We start from the raw sequence: 19483 nt of genomic DNA, 5'->3' as shown, positions 1-19483 counted from the left end.
CTCAGCTCTGGATCAAGTGGACCTAATAGACATCTATAGAACTCTCCACCCCAAGTCAACCACATGGCACTTATTCTAAAATCAACCACACAATTGGAAGTAAAACACTCCTCAGCAAATGCAAAAGAATGGAAATCATAACAGTCTCTCAGACCACAGTACAATCAAATTAGAACTCAGGATTAAGAAACTCACTCAGAAATCACAGAACCACATGGAATTTGAACAACTTGCTCCTGAATGACTCCTGAGTAAATAATGAAATTAAGGAAGAAATAAAGAAGTTCTTTGAAACCAGTGAGAACAAAGAGACGAGACAATGTACCACAATCTCTGGGACACAGCTAAAGCAGAGGGACATTTATAGCACTAAATGCCAACATCAGAAAGCTGGAAAGATATCAAATCAACAAAAGAGCTAGAGAAGCAAGAGCAAACAAATCCAAAAGCTAGCAGAAGATAAGAAATAACTAAGATCAGAGCAGAACTGAAGGAGATAGACACATGAAAAACACTTAAAAAAAATCAATGAATCCAGGAGCTGGTTTTTAGAAAAAATTAACAAAATAGATAGACTACTTAGACTATAAAGAAGAAAAGAGAGAAGAATCAAATAGACACAATAAAAAATGATAAAGGGGATATCACCACTGACCCCACAGAAATACAAACTACCATCACAAAATGCTATAACCACCTCTACACAAACAAACTTGAAAATCTAGAAGAAGATAAATTCCTGGACACATATACCTTCCCAAGACTAAACCAGGAAGACGCTGAATCCCTGAATAGACCAATAGCAAGTACTGAAATTTAGGCAGTAATTAATAGCCTACCAACCAAAAAAGGCCTAGGACCAGACACATTCACAGCTGAATTCTACCAGAGGTACAAAGAAGAGCTGGTAACAGTCCTTCTGAAACTATTCCAAACAGCTGAAAAGGAGGGATTTCTCCCTAGCTCATTTTATGAGGCCAGTATCATCCTGATACCAGAACCTGACAGAGACACAACAAAAAAAGAAAACTTCAGGCCAAGATCGATGCAAATATCCTCAATAAAATGCTGGCAAACTAAATCCAGCAGCACATCAAGAAACTTATCCACCATGATCAAGTCAGCTTCATCCCTGGGATGCAGGGCTGGTTCAACATATGCAACTCAATAAACATAATCCATCACATAAACAGAACCACTGACAAAAATCACATGATAATTTCAATAGATGCAGAAAACCCCTTTGATAAAAATCAACATCTCTTCATGTTAGAAACTCTCAATAAAATAGGTATTGATGGAACATATCTCAAAATAATGAGTTATATATTACAAACCTACAGCCAATATCATACTGAGTGGGCAAAAGCTGGAAGCATTGCCTTTGAAAACTGGCCAAGACAAGGATGCCCTCTCTCACCACTCCTATTTAACATAGTATTGGAAGTTCTGGACAGGCAATCAGACAAGAGAAAGAAATCAAGAGTATTCAAATAGGAAGAGAGGAAGTCAAGTTGTCTCTGTTTGCAGATGACATGATTCTGTATTTAGAAAACCCCATCATCTCAGTCCAAAAACTCCTTAAGCTGATAAACAACTTCAGCGAAGTCTCAGGAGACAAAATCAAAGTGCAAAAATCAAGCATTCCTATACACCAACAGACAAACAGCCAAATCATGAATGAACTCCTATTTGCAATTGCTACAAAGAGAATAAAATACCTAGGGATACAGCTAACAAGGGATGTGAAGGACCTCTTCAAGGAGAACTATAAACCACTGCTCAAGAAAATCAGAGAGGACACAAACAAATGGAAAAACATTCCATCCTCATGGATAGGAAGAATCAATACTGTGAAAATGGCCACATTACCCAAAGTAATTTATAGATTCAATGCTATTCCCATCAAACTACCATTGACATTTTTCACAGAGTTAGAAAAAACTACTTTAAATTTCATATGGAACTGAAAAAGAGCCCAGATAGCCAAGGCAATCCCAAAAAGAACAAAGCTGGAGGCATTATGCCACCTGACTTCAAACTATACTACAAAGCTACAGTATTTAAAAGAGCATGGTACTTGTCCCAAAACAGACATAAAGACCAACGGAACAGAACAGAGACCTCAGATATAACATCACACATCTACGACCATCTGATCTTTGATAAACTGGACAAAACAAGCAATGGGGAAAGGATTCCCTATTTAATGTATTGTGCTGGAAAAACTGGCTAGCCATATGCAGAAAACTGAAACTTGACCTCTTCCTTACACTTTTTACAAACATTAACTCAAGATGGATTAAAGACTTCAATGTAAAACCCCAAACCATAAGAACCCTAGAAGAAAACCTAGGCAATATCATTCAGGACATAAGCATGGGCGAAGACTTCATGATGAAAATGCCAAAAGCAACTGCAACCAAAGACAAAATTGACAAATGGGATCTAATTAAACTAAAGAGCTTCTACCCAGTAAGAGAAACTATAATCAGAGCAAACAGGCAACCTACAGAATGGGAGAAAAGTTTTGCAATCTACCCATCTAACAAAGGTCTAATATCCAGAACCTACAAGGAACTTAAACAAATTTACAAGAAAAGAAAACCCCATAAAAACTGGTCAAAGGATATGAACAGACGCTTCTCAAAAGAAGACATTCATGTGGTGAACAAATATATGAAAAAAAGCTCAACATCATTGATCATTAGAGAAATGCAAATCAAAACCACAATGAGATACCATCTCACGTCAGTCAGAATGGCGATTATTTAAAAAGTCCAGAAACAATAGATGCTGGCAAGGCTGTGGAGAAATAGAAACGTTTTTACACTGTTGGTGGGAATGTAAGTTAGTTCCCACTGTGGAAGATGGCGTGGCAATTCCTCAAGGATCTAGAACCAGAAATACCATCTGACCTAGCCATCCCATTACTGGGTATACACCCAAAGGAATATAAATAATTCTACTATAAAGACATACACACATGTATGTTTATTGAAGCACTATTTACAATAGCAAAGACATGAAACCAACCCAAATGCCCATTAATGATAGACTAAATAAAGAAAATATGGTACAGACACACTATGGAATAACATGAAGCCTTAAAAGGAATGAAATCATGTCCTTTGCAGTGACATGGGTGAAGGTGGAAGCCATTATCCTCAGCAAACTAACCCAGGAACAAAAAACAAAACACCGCATGTTCTCACTCATAAGTGGTAGTTGAACAATGAGAACACATGGACACAGGAAGGGGAGCAACACACACCGGGGCCAGTCGGAGGGGTGGGGGAGTGAGGGGAGGGAGAGTATTAGCATAAATAGCTAATGCATGCTGGGCTTAAAACCTAGATGATGGATTTGATAGGTGCAGCATGCCACCATGACACACGTAGACCTATGTAAACCTACATGTCCTGCACTTGTATCCTGGAACTTAAAGTAAAATTAAAAACAAAAGAAATATTTTATGTAAAACTGTTTTATAATCATATACAAATAACCACAATGAAAACAATACTGACATTAATAGAGCTTTGTCATAAAATGCTTTTCAGTTTCTTATATGTACAGCTTCCCATAGTCCTCAAAACAATCCAGTAAGGTAGATATTTCTGTATTTCAGTGGAGGAGGTTATGAGGTTATGAGACTTTCTCAAATTCATGTAGTTCGTGTAGGCTAAACTCAGGTTCTGATTCCAAATCCGACCATCTTTCCAGTATCTTATGCTGCCTCCAAGCTGTTTTCACTGAGGCTAGGAAGTATAGTAAACTCTAAGATACAAAAAACCAGCTGAATTTTTGCCTTGAGAAAACACTATCATATTGATTAGAAAAAGGAAAAAGCTGGAGCACCTTCTTTGCTTGTTAGCTTCCTCTCACAGTCTTGAGCCCTTCAATGCTTATTGTAAGACAATGTGCTGGATGCAGGTATCAAAAGGTGACTGGCTCAGGGCTTCTGCTACAAGACAACCACAATGAAGCCCAGGAGACAGAAATGTGGACAAGGACATACCAAAGTTTCTGTGTGCTGTAACAGATGGTTAGTTTGTACCAGTAGTACAGTAAGAGGACCTCAGTAAGCGGAGCAGTTAGGTCTGCCTTATGGTGTTAGAAGAAGGAATACAGATTAAGAAAACCTTCATATTGTCTACAATGTTGAATATGAGATTGAAAGAAGGGTAAGATTTTGCCAGGAGGAGCAGCCCAGGCAAAGAATAGCATGAGCAAAGCAAGGAAGAGTCAAAATGAGCTGTTCACAGAAGTCTAGTATGGCTGGATGTCAGGGAACAAGTAAGGGAATGGCAGGAGGTTAGGCTGGTCAGATCACTAGGAGCTGCCCTGTGTTGCCTTTACAAGTCTGGCCTTTACCCTTAACAACAAGGTACAAGTCCAGGTCCTATTTATCTTTGTATGATTAGCACCCAGCATAATATTGTAAAATATAGCTAGCTCGCCCTCCACGTATGTTTGTTGAATTGATTCTGTCTTTAAACACACACAAGAGATTCTCAGGCTCAGATTTGCATTTTAGGATCTGGCTATGGAAAAGATGAAGGGTATTGGTGAAGATAAGCTTGCAAGAGATTACTACAGAGACATGGGAGGCTTTGAAATACAGGAATGAAAAAAAAAAAAAGGCCCACTTTAGAAACACTGTTGGTGTGCTCAAGAGAAAGAGGAGAATGCCAAAATTTTAATTGCAATAACGAATGCCATTGTCCAAGATGAGGAACCCAGGAGAAGACTTTCAATGCTGCTGGTGGTAAATATATTCCAATCCTCCTGAATATGTCTCAAATAACTTGAAGTACTCGTCATTGATATTAACAGCCCTGTATTCATAAGAAAATTAAGACCAAATAAATCATTAATGCCCTACTTGGCTAAAAGTCTCTGGACAGGCAATTCAGAACATTTCTAATTTGGTATGTTGAAAATTGGAAACTGGTCCTTCATGACACCATAATCAGGAGATCCTCATATGCATTGAATAGTTTGCTCTGTTATATGTGAGAATTAAGTCCTTAAATAATGTTCTATTATCTAAAGGAACATTATAAAAAGAATGAGAAAACTATTGTTAGTGACATTCAAAGTACCGTTATTGTATTTTCTCCACATCTGCACCCTACATCTCAAAGAAAATCCAAAAAATCTATAATTAAATAGGAAATATCCTGAGCCCATAAGTAGAATAGTGTAGAGTTTACAGAAAAATATTTTTAAATCGGATCTAGAAAAAGAGCTACCATGATCCTACAGAGGAAAATCAATTATTCTTCTTAAACCAATTTATAGGCTTAATGGAATTCGAATAAAAAATCCCAGCAGATATTTTTGAAGCTTTACAAAACCATTCTAACATTCATTTGGAAGAAGCCAAGAAAATTTTGAAAACTTGGAATAATGAAGGGGCATTTATTGGATCTACCATATATTATCATGAAATTTGTAATGATTAAAACATTCAAGATTTAGTAAGGAGATCTATGGAATAAAATTTAAAATACTATATAAGAAGTTATTACATAAAAAGGAATTCAGTGTCTGAAAAATTGAAGCATTCTGAAATGTGCTATGTGACTTGTTGTCTATTTGGGAAAAAAAGATCCTCACCTAATATTCTGTATAAGAAATCAAAATATTAAAATGTAGTTTAGTTTCATTATATTTAAAAAATTTCAGGCCGGGCACGGTGGCTCATGCTTGTAATCCCAGCATGTTGGGAGGCCGAGGCAGGTGGATCACAAGGTCAGGAGATCGAGACCATCCTGGCCAACATGGTAAAACCCTGTCTCTACTAAAAATACAAAAAATTAGCTGGGTGTGGTGTTGGGCACCTGTAATCCCAGCTACTGGGGAGGCTGAGGCAGGAGAATGGCGTGAACTCGGGAGGTGGAGCTTGCAGAGAGCCAAGATCGCACCACTGCACTCCAGCCTGGGCGACAGAGTGAGACTCCGTCTCAAAAAAAAACAAAAAACAAAACAAAACAAAAATTCAATCACAATTTAATATTTGTAGACAAATTATATTATCTTTTTAACCTTAGTGGCATATTGAAGCAGTAGAAAAGTTGTTTTAGCTAACTTTGAGGAAATACCATTATTAAGTATGTGTTCATGTAAAAATTGCTGTAAGCTACATTTTTTCCTTTTCCTTCTTAGCAAAACGATGAGATCAACTTCAACCATATGGAAGCATTTCTACACTTAGTTTGAGGAGGAAAAAAATCAAATTTGCAAATAATGTCAAAGCAAATATGCATTTCCAAATCCTAGCAAGATGACCAAACACATCCTTATCTTTTTAGAAAGACCTCATCTAAAATAGGACAACTATTCTGTTTTCAGACGTCTTCGAATAATATTTATATTTTTTAAAAACTAGAAAAGGAAAACCAACCACAGAAATAACACATAAAGAAAAATAATTAGATACAATTCCAAAGAACAGATATTACAGTCAATGAGTTTGGGGTATTCTCCCTGCCCCCATGAACCTTCCCTGAACATTAGGCTTTCTATATCTTATATGCAGAAATCTATACCATTCCTATACTCCATTTTTATATCTGTATTGACACTGTGGAGGACAATTCCAAAAAGATCATTATTTTCTTTGTTCAAATCTAACATTGATAGATGCTTCTGCTCTCTAGTTCTGTCTGTTTCTCGGAAACCGGCCCAAACCACATAAATGAACAACTTCAACACAGCTGCAAAATGCTCAGCAACAGTAATATTAGAGGTGGAATAACACGCACACGGAATAGTGCTGTCAGGAGCGAAAGCCCACTGGGAGAGTGAAATTCTGTTTAGGGTCTGGTATTATCTAAGGACTTTCTACCATTCACTTCCATTCTAATCCCTAGATTTAGGTCTATGAAGGTACAAGTTAATGATGACTCAGGTTGCGAATACTGACAAGAGTGGGAGATCTTGGTTTTCCAGGGTTGGATGTTCCCATAGCTGAATTATGGTGACAGAAATCTGGACTATGATCTCAGAGGACAAGCTGCCTTTGCCCTCATGCTGATCTCCAGTCACACAAAGAAGCAATAAGAGAGGGAAGAGGACAGTGCCTGTATCTAATGAAATTGGCCAGTGCCAGGCAGACATTTCGATATTTGGGGGTCTTTCCATTAGGGCCATTCTGCTACTATAGAAAAGAACAAAATATCTCCTTTCATTGTGAGAGTTCCTTTTCCCCACACGGGGGACTCCAAATCTGGGAGAATTTCTTTCCTTTGTTATCCACCTGCACATATGACGTATCTGAAATATTGTTGAACCTTCTCTCCCAGGGCATATCACAGCTCTCTATTATAATAAGGCCCATCTTTACTCATGGTCTTTGGGGTTTGATTTCTACTTCTGGATCACAGATTGCAACCCTAAAATCTGATTTCTGAAGTTTGCTCCCAGGAAAGGGGATAAATCCTTCACCAGGAACTGGATATCTGAGTACATACTTTAATAAGAGCATAGCAGCCTGATCTTTCCTGTCCACAAAGAGAATCTTTGATTATGTTAACTAACACAAATAAGATGTGACAGCCATTCTACACAAAAGCCTAGGGAAAGTTTGTGAGAAGATAATTCATCCTGAGTTATAGTAAACCAGGCTGAACTCTAGATAAACAATATTTTGGGGCATCTTTCATTTGGTCCAAAGCCACTTACTTTTTCATGGTTAATAATATGTTGAGCTAGACTGGGTGCTACATAGAAGAAATGAAATATTGACCTCTTTCTATCTCCCTTTCCCCTTCTCTCCCTCACCTTCAATCCTCCGTTTCTTTCTCCCTTACTCACTCCTTGCCTCTCCTCTCCTCATCCCTATTTATATATATTAATAATATCACATTGGCAGTAGACCAATAAATAGCATATAGTTATATGTTTGTTGACTTTAATGGCTAGTGCAGGTCTCTATTTAGGTTTCTCTTGGAGCTTATGTTTCCCTTAGGTTGATAGAGCCTTAAATATACACGAATTGAGATGGGTGAGACTCTTCAACCAATCCATCTTGTTGATAAAAGTCACTTCCTGGCAGTTTAATTTAAGGAGAATCCTGAATGAAGGAAAAAATAAGTTATTTACCATTTGCCGATTGACAGGTATGTAGTAAGCAGATTACCTACTTACAGCCCTATAAGGTTGGCATTATTAGTCTCATTTTATAGATAAGAAACTGTGCTCAGGATCACACAGGCAGTTAATTGCAGAGCTGGGATTCAAACCCAATTCTGATACTAAAGCTCTTGTTATAACCATGCAGAGATGGCAAATTTGTACTATGTGTGGTGTTGTTCCTTTTTGCTAAGCCTATGGTAAGAGAGATCAATAATCCCTCATTTATCTCACAACTGGCCTAAGAGTTTTTCTCAAGATAGAGTGCCAGACCCTGTTTCCTAAAACTGGCTCCCAAGATGAAGCCTATTTGCTGCCAGCGAAGGGTTGCGAGACGGGAGGCTATAGGACAATGTCTGGAACAAGATAGAGGCAGATGTCAGAGAATAACACATATAGGAGGACGAGATAGATTTGCTTGATTGGAATGAAGAAATGGGGGATGATGAGAAGAGATGATGAAAGAGACTTGGAAGGCTCTGGCTGGAGTTGGAAGGTGCTGGTTAGAAGATCATGATACATATCCCTTGACGGTCCAAAATGCTGCTGAGGAAGTTGTAAAGACTTGGATTCAAGCAAAGAAGGCTCTAATAACCTGAAATGATTTGACCTGGCTGTAGAGCCTGGTGAGAAGGAGGAAAAACACATCAGGATTTTGTTATGGACTTCACATGAAAAAGCACACTTTTTTTTTGAGCTCCAGCCCTGCTATAAACCTGACTGTAAGCATGAACACTGAGGAACTGAGGTGGAGAAGAATTGTATTTTATTTTGTATGCTAGACTATTTAGCTTAATTCAAAGATGAAGATTCAGAAAAATAGCATCACTGAATAGCAGGAGAATGGGCCCCAGAGTCAGACACTTATCTGATTTGTGACCTGGCTCCACAGTTCATTAGCCATGGGACCTTGGGTAAGTTGTTTAACCTCCTTGATCCATGTCATATGGAAGGAACAGAAGCTATGTCCCAAAAGTATTGTGAGAATTAACAAGAAAACAAATATGCAGAAACAAAGGTAGTGCCTGGTACACTGTTGGCACTCAATAAATGTCAGTTTCCTCTTCTTGGTTCTGGTTTTTGAGCTTTGTAAATTATTTAATATTTGCGCAACTATATTCTTTGATCTGTAAAATAAAGATAATAAAACTTGCTTTGCCTATATTTTACAGGGTAGTGTTTCTCACACATTAGTGTGTAAAGAATTCTTTGAGGTCTTTATTCAAAATGCCAATATCTGGCTCACATTCCCACACATCTGCTTCAGGAAGTCTGAGCTGGAGCCTAAGAATCATGCTGCATGCTTAGCAGTCCCTCTAGGTGCTTCCAATGCAAGAGGACCATGGACCACACTTCTGACAAATTCTAATCTTAGAAGCACCTATAAGGGGACAGCATTCTTGGAGGGGAAAGCACGGTTGTGAGGGAAAGAAGAAGAGGGAAGAGAGGAAAAACTGGAAAATAAGAAAGTGAGGAAGAATATTTCTGAAGACCATCTGACTAGTAAAGTGTCAAATCGAAGTCTGTGTTTCAGGACTCCAGCCTCCATCTCCAATGTTCTAACACCCATCCCAGACAGACAGGCTGACTTCTCTGGTTTTAGAGACAGAGATAAACATCCTCCATTGTAATGACAGTAACTCAAAAGCTTGAGTTTGGGTAAAGAAGTAGTCTGTCTTCTCAATCAGCAAAGAAGGCCTTTTCAGGAACAAAATAAAAGTAAATGAAAGCAAGTTTAGAAGTAACTGGTCATTAACACAACTCTCAGCTAGAGAGTAGACCTTTGCAGCATACAGTACTTCCCTGTTAATGAGCACTGAACAGCTTTGGTCTCTCTAGAGGCAGAGAGATGGAAATTTTCATCTTATAAACTAAGTGTAATATACTGTTATCTTCTCTTCTCCTGTAATTTGGTCAAGTCATAAAACTTTCACAGCTGAAATAAAACAACAATTATTAGGAATAACATCATGATAATTACTCTGTGCACCAAATTGTACCCAGCTGTGCATCTTCCTTCTCCAAACAAGAATGTGGGATAAGCAGGTTTTTAGACAGGAAGTAGAACTGTGATTACCCTCATTATACTGACATGTTATTGTAGCTAATCTTTCTAGTTCCTTTCCTCATTCAATTCTCTGAACTGCTTAGAAAGCTACATTGAGTCATATGCAAAAAATCTATTAGACTGAAACCTGCCTTTTCATCTTGAAAATATATCTGATCTTCTTAACAATTGAGACTCCAGATGACTCAGAGACTTGAAGTATCATTCACACATGGCCAGGCATGGTGGCTTACACATGTAATTCTAGCAATTTGGAAGGCTGAGGCAGGAGGATTGCTTGAGCCCAGAAGTTAGAGGCTGCAGTGAGCTATGTGTGTACCACTGTACTCCAACCTGGGTGACAGGGTGAGACCCTGTGTCAAAACAACAACAACAAAAACAAAAACAATTCAGCTAATCAATAATCCAGGTCTCATTTAGTTCCAAAGTGCAGGCTCTTCACCACCCTGCTATATTGATTCACTGTTAGAGAAAACAGAAGGTTATTGCTATGTATTAGAAAATAAATCAGGAAAATAAATCAGGAACATGTGCTAAACTATCATAGAACTCATGAAAGTTAAACACGAAAGGGAGATCTTAAATAACTTATTACAATCCACCCATGAGGAGACTGATGTCTCGAGTGGGTATCATAGCAATTAAATATCCAAAATTACCTTTTGTCTCTATTTGAATTCTCTTCTTGGCAGGTACAGGCAGGACTGACTTGTCCATTAGGCACAGTAGGCACAGTGCCTGGGAACCACAACACTTTTATATACCACTTATTTTTTTAATTAAAATTAGAAGAAAAAAATCAAGTTTAAGGTTGAAAAAAATTGTTATATGTCTTTATACCAATGGAGTGTAAATATAATTTTTAATATGTCTTTAAGGAAGGGACTCATGAAGTCAAAAGTGCCTTGGGCCCATAAAAGTCACAACGGAAGTCTGTGTACAGGAATACAGTAAAATTTCCATCCTTATCCACTTACACAGCCTTCATACCTACCCATGCTTTGAGGAAAACATGGAATCGATAAATCAGGATTAGACACTTAGTAAAAGTGTTGGTGATTAGACACAACTAAAGACAGAGATTCTGGATACAAAACAGCAATTTTTCTATTTCTGCTTTATTGAACGTATAGCATATATCATGTGGTCTGCCGTGATGGTAAAGACCATTATTTGTTTCCTAGTTTTGTCCTGCTTCTGTCTCCTTTGCTCAAATGTAAATGCTTCCCATAGCTCTCTGGGCCATGATAGGAGCAGAAAACTCTGTCTAGCTTTCTATTCTAACACGGGTTCAGGTTAGAATATTCCACTAGCAACTCTGTAGAATGTTGGATTAACTTCCATTCTTCATTCTTCACTCATTCAACAAACTGGAGCACCTACTATGTACTAGGCTTGTTGCTAGCACTGCATATACAATAGTAAATACAACATACTTCTTGCCCTCATGGAATTTATAATCTATAAAGGACAAGCAAACAAACAACAAATACATAGTTACAAAGTATAACTATCTATACCCTGTTAGTTTAGATAGAGAATTACTTTGCTAGATGACCCAAGGAAGCACTCTGATGGATGAGAAGAAACCAGCCATGTGGAGAGGAGACTGCTCTAGCATGGTACTAGCTTAGCACATAACCAGGCCCATGAGGACTGAGTGAGGTAAGGAAAAGAGAATGTGGGAGAAGATAAAAATGAAGATCTGGATAGAGACTAGCTCATTCACTGTAGAGCCCTACAGGCCATGGTAAAGAGATTACATTTTATTCTAACAGCAATGAAAAGTCATTAAAGCATCTTTAGCAAGTGACTGACATCATATGAACTAGGTTTGTAAATGATTTTTCTGGCAACTGAGTGATCAGATAGGAGGGGGCAAGATGCACGCAAGTAGAGTAGTAATGAGGGTACTGAGGCAATTCAGGTTCTCTGAATTCTCCAAATTGTAATTCTTTTTTTAAAGTTTCCTTTACTGCCATCATCCACTGAAACCAGAGTGCATATTCTAAGTCAATGTGATCCAAACATGTTAGTGGAACGTTAATCTCTCAAGATGGTCCCTGAAAGTAAGATTCTGTGGTCAAATAAATTCAGAAAATTCTGCATGCTAAATCCCCTTCTTGGAGATTCCGAAGGTAAACTAATATATTAAAAGCACAGGTAAGTGTTTCAGTAAATGTGTGGATCCCAGCATTTCTCAAGCTTACTTGACCATGGAACGTTTTATTTTTTTTCCCTTCACATAATGTTAATATCCTGTAGAAGTGATATTCTCCAGAGCATATTTAAGAAAGTGCTGCCATAAGTCATTCTAACCAAGAGTCAAGCAAATTCCATGTGCTTGGTTTACTGGGTCCCCTCTCCTTTACCTCTCCATTTATTATTCTAACGGTTTAGACAATATTTTCTGAATCACCATATATTGTATAATATCACCCTTCACATATGGTATTTCTTCTCTCCATTTCTACCTTCTATTTCTATCAACTGTCCCTTTCCTTTTATATTGTCAAGGTTGGTAAAGTTTTCATTCTTTCTGTAACCATACTTCTCTTTCTTTCGGGATCTGGCTCTCCTATAAGCCAGCTGTTGGCTATCCTTAGTTGATTCTCTATATCAGTAATATTTCTCTGTCTCTGTATAAAGCTCTGTGTATAAGAGCTTTATCTTTTATCTTCTAAATATTTTATTAGACTCTTAAATGCTTTTTGGAAATATAATTTACATATCATACAACTCACTCAGAGAAGTGTTCAATTCAATAGTTTTTATTATATTTTAAGTGCTGTGCAACCATTAACATAATCTAATTCTAGAATATTTCATCATTTCAAAAAGAAACCCTGTATCCATTACAGACACTCCTCATTTCCCCACAATCTTCACCAGCCCTAAGTAACTACTAAACTATGTTTTGTTTCTATTGATTTCTGACATTTAATATAAAAGGAATCACACAATGTATGGCCTTTTGTGACTGACTTCCTTCAGTGACCATAATATTTTTAAGGTTTATCCATGTTGTAACATGTATTGGTGCTTCGTTTCTTTCCATTGTCTAATAATATTTAATTGTATGGATATACCACATTTTCCCTATCTATTAATCAAGTGATGAACATTTGGATTGTTTCTATTTTTTAGCTCTTATGAATACTGCTGCTATGAATATTTGTGTACAAGTTTTTATGTGGATATATGTTTTTATTTCTCTTAGGAACAGCATTATGTCTAAAAGAACAATGTATATACCTTAATTCAAAATACTGTATTGCTAAAAATGCTAATGATCATCTGAGCCTTCAGTGAGTCATAATCATTTTGCTGACAGAGGGCCTTGCCTTGATATGGATGGCTGCTGACTGATCAAGGTGGTGATTACTGAAGGCTGGGATGGCTGTGGCAATTTCTTAAAGTAAAACAACAGTGACATTTGTCACATTAAGTGAATCTTCCTTTCATGGAAGACTTCTCTGTAGCATTCAATGCTGTTTTATGGCATTTTACCCACAGTAGAAACTCTTTCAAAATTGGAGTCAGTCCTGTCAAACCCTGCCACTGTTTTATCAACTAAGTTTACGTAATATTCTAAATCCCTTTGTATCATTTCAACACTGTTCAGAGAATCTTCATCAGAAGTAGATTCCATCTCAAGAAACCATTTGCTCATTTATAAGCAACTCATCAGCCATTCATATTCTATCATGAGATTGCAACAATTCAGCCACATTTTCAGGCTATACTTCTAATTCTAGTATTCTTGCTATGCCCACCACATCTGCAGTTACTTCCTCCACTGAAGTCTTGAATCCCTCAAAGTCATCCACAAGGGCTAGAGTCCACTTCTTCCAAACTCCTGTTAATATTGCTATTTTGACCTTTTCCCATGAATCACAAATGTTCGTAATGGCATCTGGAATGGTGAGTCTTTTCCAGGAGGTTTTCAATTAACCTTGCCCAGATCCATCAGAGAAGGAATCACTATCTATGGTAGCTATGGCCTTATAAAATGTACTTCTCAAATAATGTATTTCTTAAATAATAAGACTTGAAAGTCAACAGTACTTCTTGATCTCTAGGCTGCAGAATGTAGGGTGAGTTAGCAGGCTTAAAAAATTAATTTCTTTGTACATTTCCATCAGAGCTCTTGGGTGACCAGGCACATTGGCAATGAGCAGTAATATTTTGAAAGCAATCTTTTTTTTTTTTTTTTCCTGAGCAGTAGGTCTCAGTAGTGGGTGTAAACTATTTAGTAAACTATGCTATAAACAGATATGCTGTCACCCAGGTTGTATTGTTCCATTTATAGAGCACAGGTGGAGTAGATTTAACATAATTCATAGGGACCCTACGATTTTCAGAGTTTCAGATTTCCAAGAGAAGGATGTCTCATCTATATTGAAAACCTGTTGTCTAGTGTGGTCACTTTCATTAATTATCTTAGTTGTATCTTCTAGAGAGCTGCTTCCCCTTGCATTTTTCATGTTATGGAGATAGTTTATTTCCTTAAACCAACCTCTGCTAGCTTCCAACTTTCCTTCTGTAAGGAGGAAACCTCACCTCTCTCAGCCTTTATAGAATTGAAGAGAGGTAGGGTCTTGTCCTGGATTAGGCTTTCGCTTAGGGAATATTGTGGCTGGTTTGATCTTCTATCTAGATTGCTACAACCTTCTCCATAGCAGCAATAAGGCTGTTTCACTTTCTTATCATTCTTGTGTTCACCAAAGTAGCACTTTTAATTTCCTTCAACAACTTTCCCTTTACATTCACAAGTTGGCTAACTGTTTGGGACAAGAAGCCTAGCATTCAGCCTATCATGGCTTTCAACATGCCCTCCTCATTAAGCTTAATCATGTTGAGCTTCTGCCTTAAAGTAAGAGACATGCAAGTCTTTCACTTGAGCACCCAGAGGCCATTGTAGTGTTATTTATTGGTGTAATGTTAATATTTTTGCGTCTCAGGGAATAGAAAAGCCTGAGAACAGGGAGAGAGATGGGAAAATGGCTGGTGGGTGGAACAGACAGAACACATATTTATTGATTAAGTTTGCCATCTTACAGTTAATGGCGCCCCAAAATAATTACAATAGCAGCATCAAAGATCACTGATTACAGATCACCATAATAGATATAATAATAATGAAAAAGCTTGAAATGTTCCAAGAATTACCAAAATGTGACAGAGACATGAAGTGAGGTACCACGAACCTTCAATTTATAAAAAATTCAATATATGTGAAGCACAATAAATATGAGGTTTGCCTGTATTCACTTTTAAAAATTAGGAACTAAGTAGATTTGTCAAGGTAGAGGTATAGGTTTTTCTCTGTTATTGGATACATAATTTTTTTAGATAAATCTCCTTTTTAGTAGGATTTCTATTTTGTAGGTAGAATAAAAACATGTTTTAGGACACACACACAAAAAGCACTAGATTAAGATAAAATTGTCATTACATAGATGATGCGTAAAAGTTTACAAAAGAAAAACAAGAAACTGATATAACTCTAAATAGTAATTCTCATGCCTTTAGATAAAAACTGATGATTAAGAATAGCCATTTCCCAAATGAGGAAATGAAAACAATAAAATAAGCATTTTGTTAAGTAATTCCCATTTTCCAGCCCACAGGCTAATCCCTGAAGATATTAAATATGAACATGAAGATTCTATTTCTGTCTTCATAGAGTTCATATCCTAACTGGAAAAACAGTCCTGTTTAGTTCTGCAACTACCTCAATAAAAAATCTTACCCAGCAATCCCACCTATGGGTATATATCCAAAATAAAGGAAGTCAGTATATCAAAAAGATTATGCACACTTCAATGTTTATTGCAGCAATATTCACAATAATCAAGATATGGAATCAACCTGTATTCATCAAGGGATGAATGGATAAAGAAAATGTAGTATATATACACATGGAATACTATTCAGCCATAAAAAGAGTGAAATTCTGTCATTTTCAGCAACATGGATGGAACTGGAAGACATTATATTAAGTGAAATAAGCCAGGCACAAAAAGACAAGTATTGTATGTTCTCACACACATGTAGGAGCAAATGAAAAAGTGGACCTCATGGAGGTAGAGAATTGGTGGTAACTACAGGCGAGGAAGGGAAGGAGAGAGGGAGGATGAAGAGAAGTTGGTTAATGGGTACAAAAACACAGTTAGAAGGAATAAGTTCTAGTGTTCAATAGCACAGTAGTGTGGCAATAGTTAACAGTAGCTTATTGTATATTCCAAGCAGCTAGAAGAGATTTGGAATGTTCCCAACATAAAAAAATAATTTAAAAATTGTCATAAATATGTACAACAAATATGTACGATTTGTATGTATCAATAAAATTTTTTAAAAACTTAAGACATTGGTATAGTTTCAAAAAACCGAAGTTATCATGATTTATAAAATCAACTTAATCCATTTAAATGATTATTTATATTATGCTTTTCAATGCTTCATAATTACAATTATGCATACTGTTTTTTTTGTTGGATGACCTTAAAATCAGTTGTTGAATAAGACAGATACTACTCATTCAACAAACATTTATAAAGCACTTACTATATTCCTAGGTTCTGAGGATATAGAACCTAGGAATATTCTGAGGATATGAATAAAACAAATGGGTTCCCGACCCTACTCTGCGGTTTATCATGGCTGGCAGATATATAAACAAATGTTATCATCAATTTGATAAGTGCTATAGCAGAAAAATACAGTGCCATGCAACGACAGAGGAGGCCCTAAGAAATTCTGCCTGAACATGTCAGAGAATATCTAGAGAAAGGAGAAAAACAAGAGGAGAGGCTGGTATTCTTAACAAAATGACACAAAATACAAAGATGTAAAGGTATAAAAGAGTATGGCATCTTCCAAAATTTACATTAAAAATTTTCCTACTTTGATGTAGTTAGATGTAATTAGAGGGCAAGGGGGCATCACTGCTTATTAGCTGCAAATTTAGGCAGGCACAGATGCTAAAGGCCACAAGTGCATCTGAAAGGGTTTGGATTTCAAGCAAAAGTGACTTGACCAGATGTTGCATTAAAAAAAAAAATACTCTGTAATCCCAGCACTTTGGGAGGCTGAGATGGGTGGATTATCTGAGGTCAGGAGTTCAACACTAGCCTAACCAACATGGTGAAACCCCATCTCTACTAAAAATACAAAAATTATCCGGGTGTGGTGGCACATGCCTGTAATACCAGCTACTCGGGAGGCTGAGGCAGGAGAATTGCTTTAGCCCAGGAGACGGAGGTTGTAGTGAGCTGAGATCACACCACTCCACTCCAGCCTGGCTGACAGAGCGAGACTCTGTGTTTAAAAAGCAACAACAATAAAAAAAAAAAAAAACTACTCAGGAATCTATATGGAAAAATTATTAGAGTTTGAGGCTAGCTAGATATCAATAAATCATTTAGGATTAAAAACAATAAGGTTTAAAATAAAAATGAAAAGAAAATGGGATATGAAGGATACTAAGAAAATTACAGCACTTAATAACTAATTGAACGTGTGAACAAAGGAGAAAACTGATCTAAAATGGCTTCCATGTCTGGGTCTCAGACAAAATGGTTATTGTCAAATTTGGTTAAGTTACTAATGGTTACTACAATGGTTACTAATCAAATTTGGGATAAGAGGAAACAAGACAACATAAGGATTTGAAAATGCTGAGTTCTTTTCATAATTAACAGAATTCAAGTTTAAACAACCATGCAACATGATCCTGCATTAATTAAAATAGAGTAAAATAATAAAATTGACAACATTCATTGCTATAGGATATTGGAGAAAAAGATACACTAATACATTGCTGCCCTGCAACCTGATGAAATTGTTGTGAAAAAAACTTGGCAACAAATATAAAAGCCATAAAAATTATCACATACTTTGACCAAGAAACCCTACTTTTTGGAATATAGCCCAAGGATGTAATTCAAAAGAAATAAATAACCGATTTGTATAAAAATGTTCATAGCTGTGCTATATATTACAAGCAAAATTTGGAAACAGTCCAATGCCCAACAGTGATGGAATGCTTAGGCAGACTTTGGTGCATTAATGCAATGGAATATTTTATTGCTATTAAGAATGACAATATGAGAACTATGTAGAAACAAGGAAAGGGTCATGTGAAGCAATGAGTAAAAAATGCAGCACTCAAAATGATGCATATACAATGATCACAACTATGTAAAATTATATCTGTATAACCAGGAGGATTAGAAAGGAATACAGAGCTGGTAATTTAGACTGCTGACATTTTTGTTATTGTTAGTTCAAGTTGCTGGGGATGTTTATGTGTTTCTAGTTATATTTCACTGTATATTTAGTACATTTAGTACATATACATTAACAGAGATAAATCTCTATTTTTTTTCTGACACATAAAAGAAAATCCTGATCAGTATCTTTCCTTGCCTTAGGTGATTTAAAAAAAGATTATCAGATTTAGTCAAAACTAGATAAGAAAAGTGGTAGCAATTCTCTAGAATATCTGCTAATAGGCCTATCAAGACCTTTAATCTCTCAGTATTTGTAGTGTTTTTCAACTTTTTAACCCAGTTTGCTGGCCAAGATTTTGTAAAGCTTCACTTTCTACAAGAGGACCCTGGTACAGAGTAATTTTTTTGTCTTAAAAAATATAAAATGATGCTATAAAATGCATCATATTAATTGTGTTTTTTCAAACAATGTTTCCTTTTCAACCCATCCTAGAGATTGTGATACACCTTCCCCATCCCACGATCCCTGTTAACTATGGAAGGCCTAGAATGATGAGAAAGATAGAGAATCTCTGACTTAGAGTGGGTGAAGCCACTATGGAAAGAGTCCCTCCTTTTTTCTTAAGACCAAAATAAATAAATAAATAAATAACCAGGAGAAATGCAAATACATTAATTCATTAAATGAACAATGTTGTAAGAAAAGCTAAATAATCTGACCTACCCATCTAGGAGGGCGATGACATTCTTCCTCGGCCGCCCAATATTAGGGCCATATAAGCTGGCTCTGGAATAAATCCGGATGGGCTGCAACAGGCTCTTCAGCTGGATGTAATCCTTTCCCAACTGGCTGCCATTTACTGCCCGGCCATGCATGGTCCGATAGTTATTTGGCTCTAGATTAAAAGCAGACATGCAAGTCAGAATTGAGAAGGGTAAGGCTCTGCCAACACTTTCCTGTCCACAGATCTCTCTGTCTTTTTCTTAGTAGTATGGAAAAAAAAAAAAAAAAAAAAAAAAAAAAAAAAAAAAAAAA

General features: G+C 36.7%; 1 protein-coding gene across 4 annotated transcripts in view; it reads right to left on the bottom strand.

Annotated features, from left to right (window-relative positions):
- The window catches only part of HPSE2 (heparanase 2 (inactive)), a 795759-nt gene that overhangs the window by 238353 nt on the left and 537923 nt on the right, over positions 1 to 19483 (bottom strand). For all 4 annotated transcript variants that reach the window (XM_023206177.2, XM_023206179.2, XM_023206180.1 and 1 more), the window contains one exon: positions 19172 to 19343. In XM_023206177.2, coding sequence (XP_023061945.1) covers positions 19172 to 19343 — 172 coding nt within the window. The remainder of the gene's footprint in view (positions 1 to 19171; positions 19344 to 19483) is intronic.

Source organism: Piliocolobus tephrosceles, chromosome 9 (genome assembly GCF_002776525.5).
Source record: "Piliocolobus tephrosceles isolate RC106 chromosome 9, ASM277652v3, whole genome shotgun sequence".
NCBI lineage: Eukaryota > Metazoa > Chordata > Mammalia > Primates > Cercopithecidae > Piliocolobus > Piliocolobus tephrosceles.
Note: the sequence above shows the minus strand (reverse complement) of the source record. Positions and strands in the feature narration are given on the sequence as shown.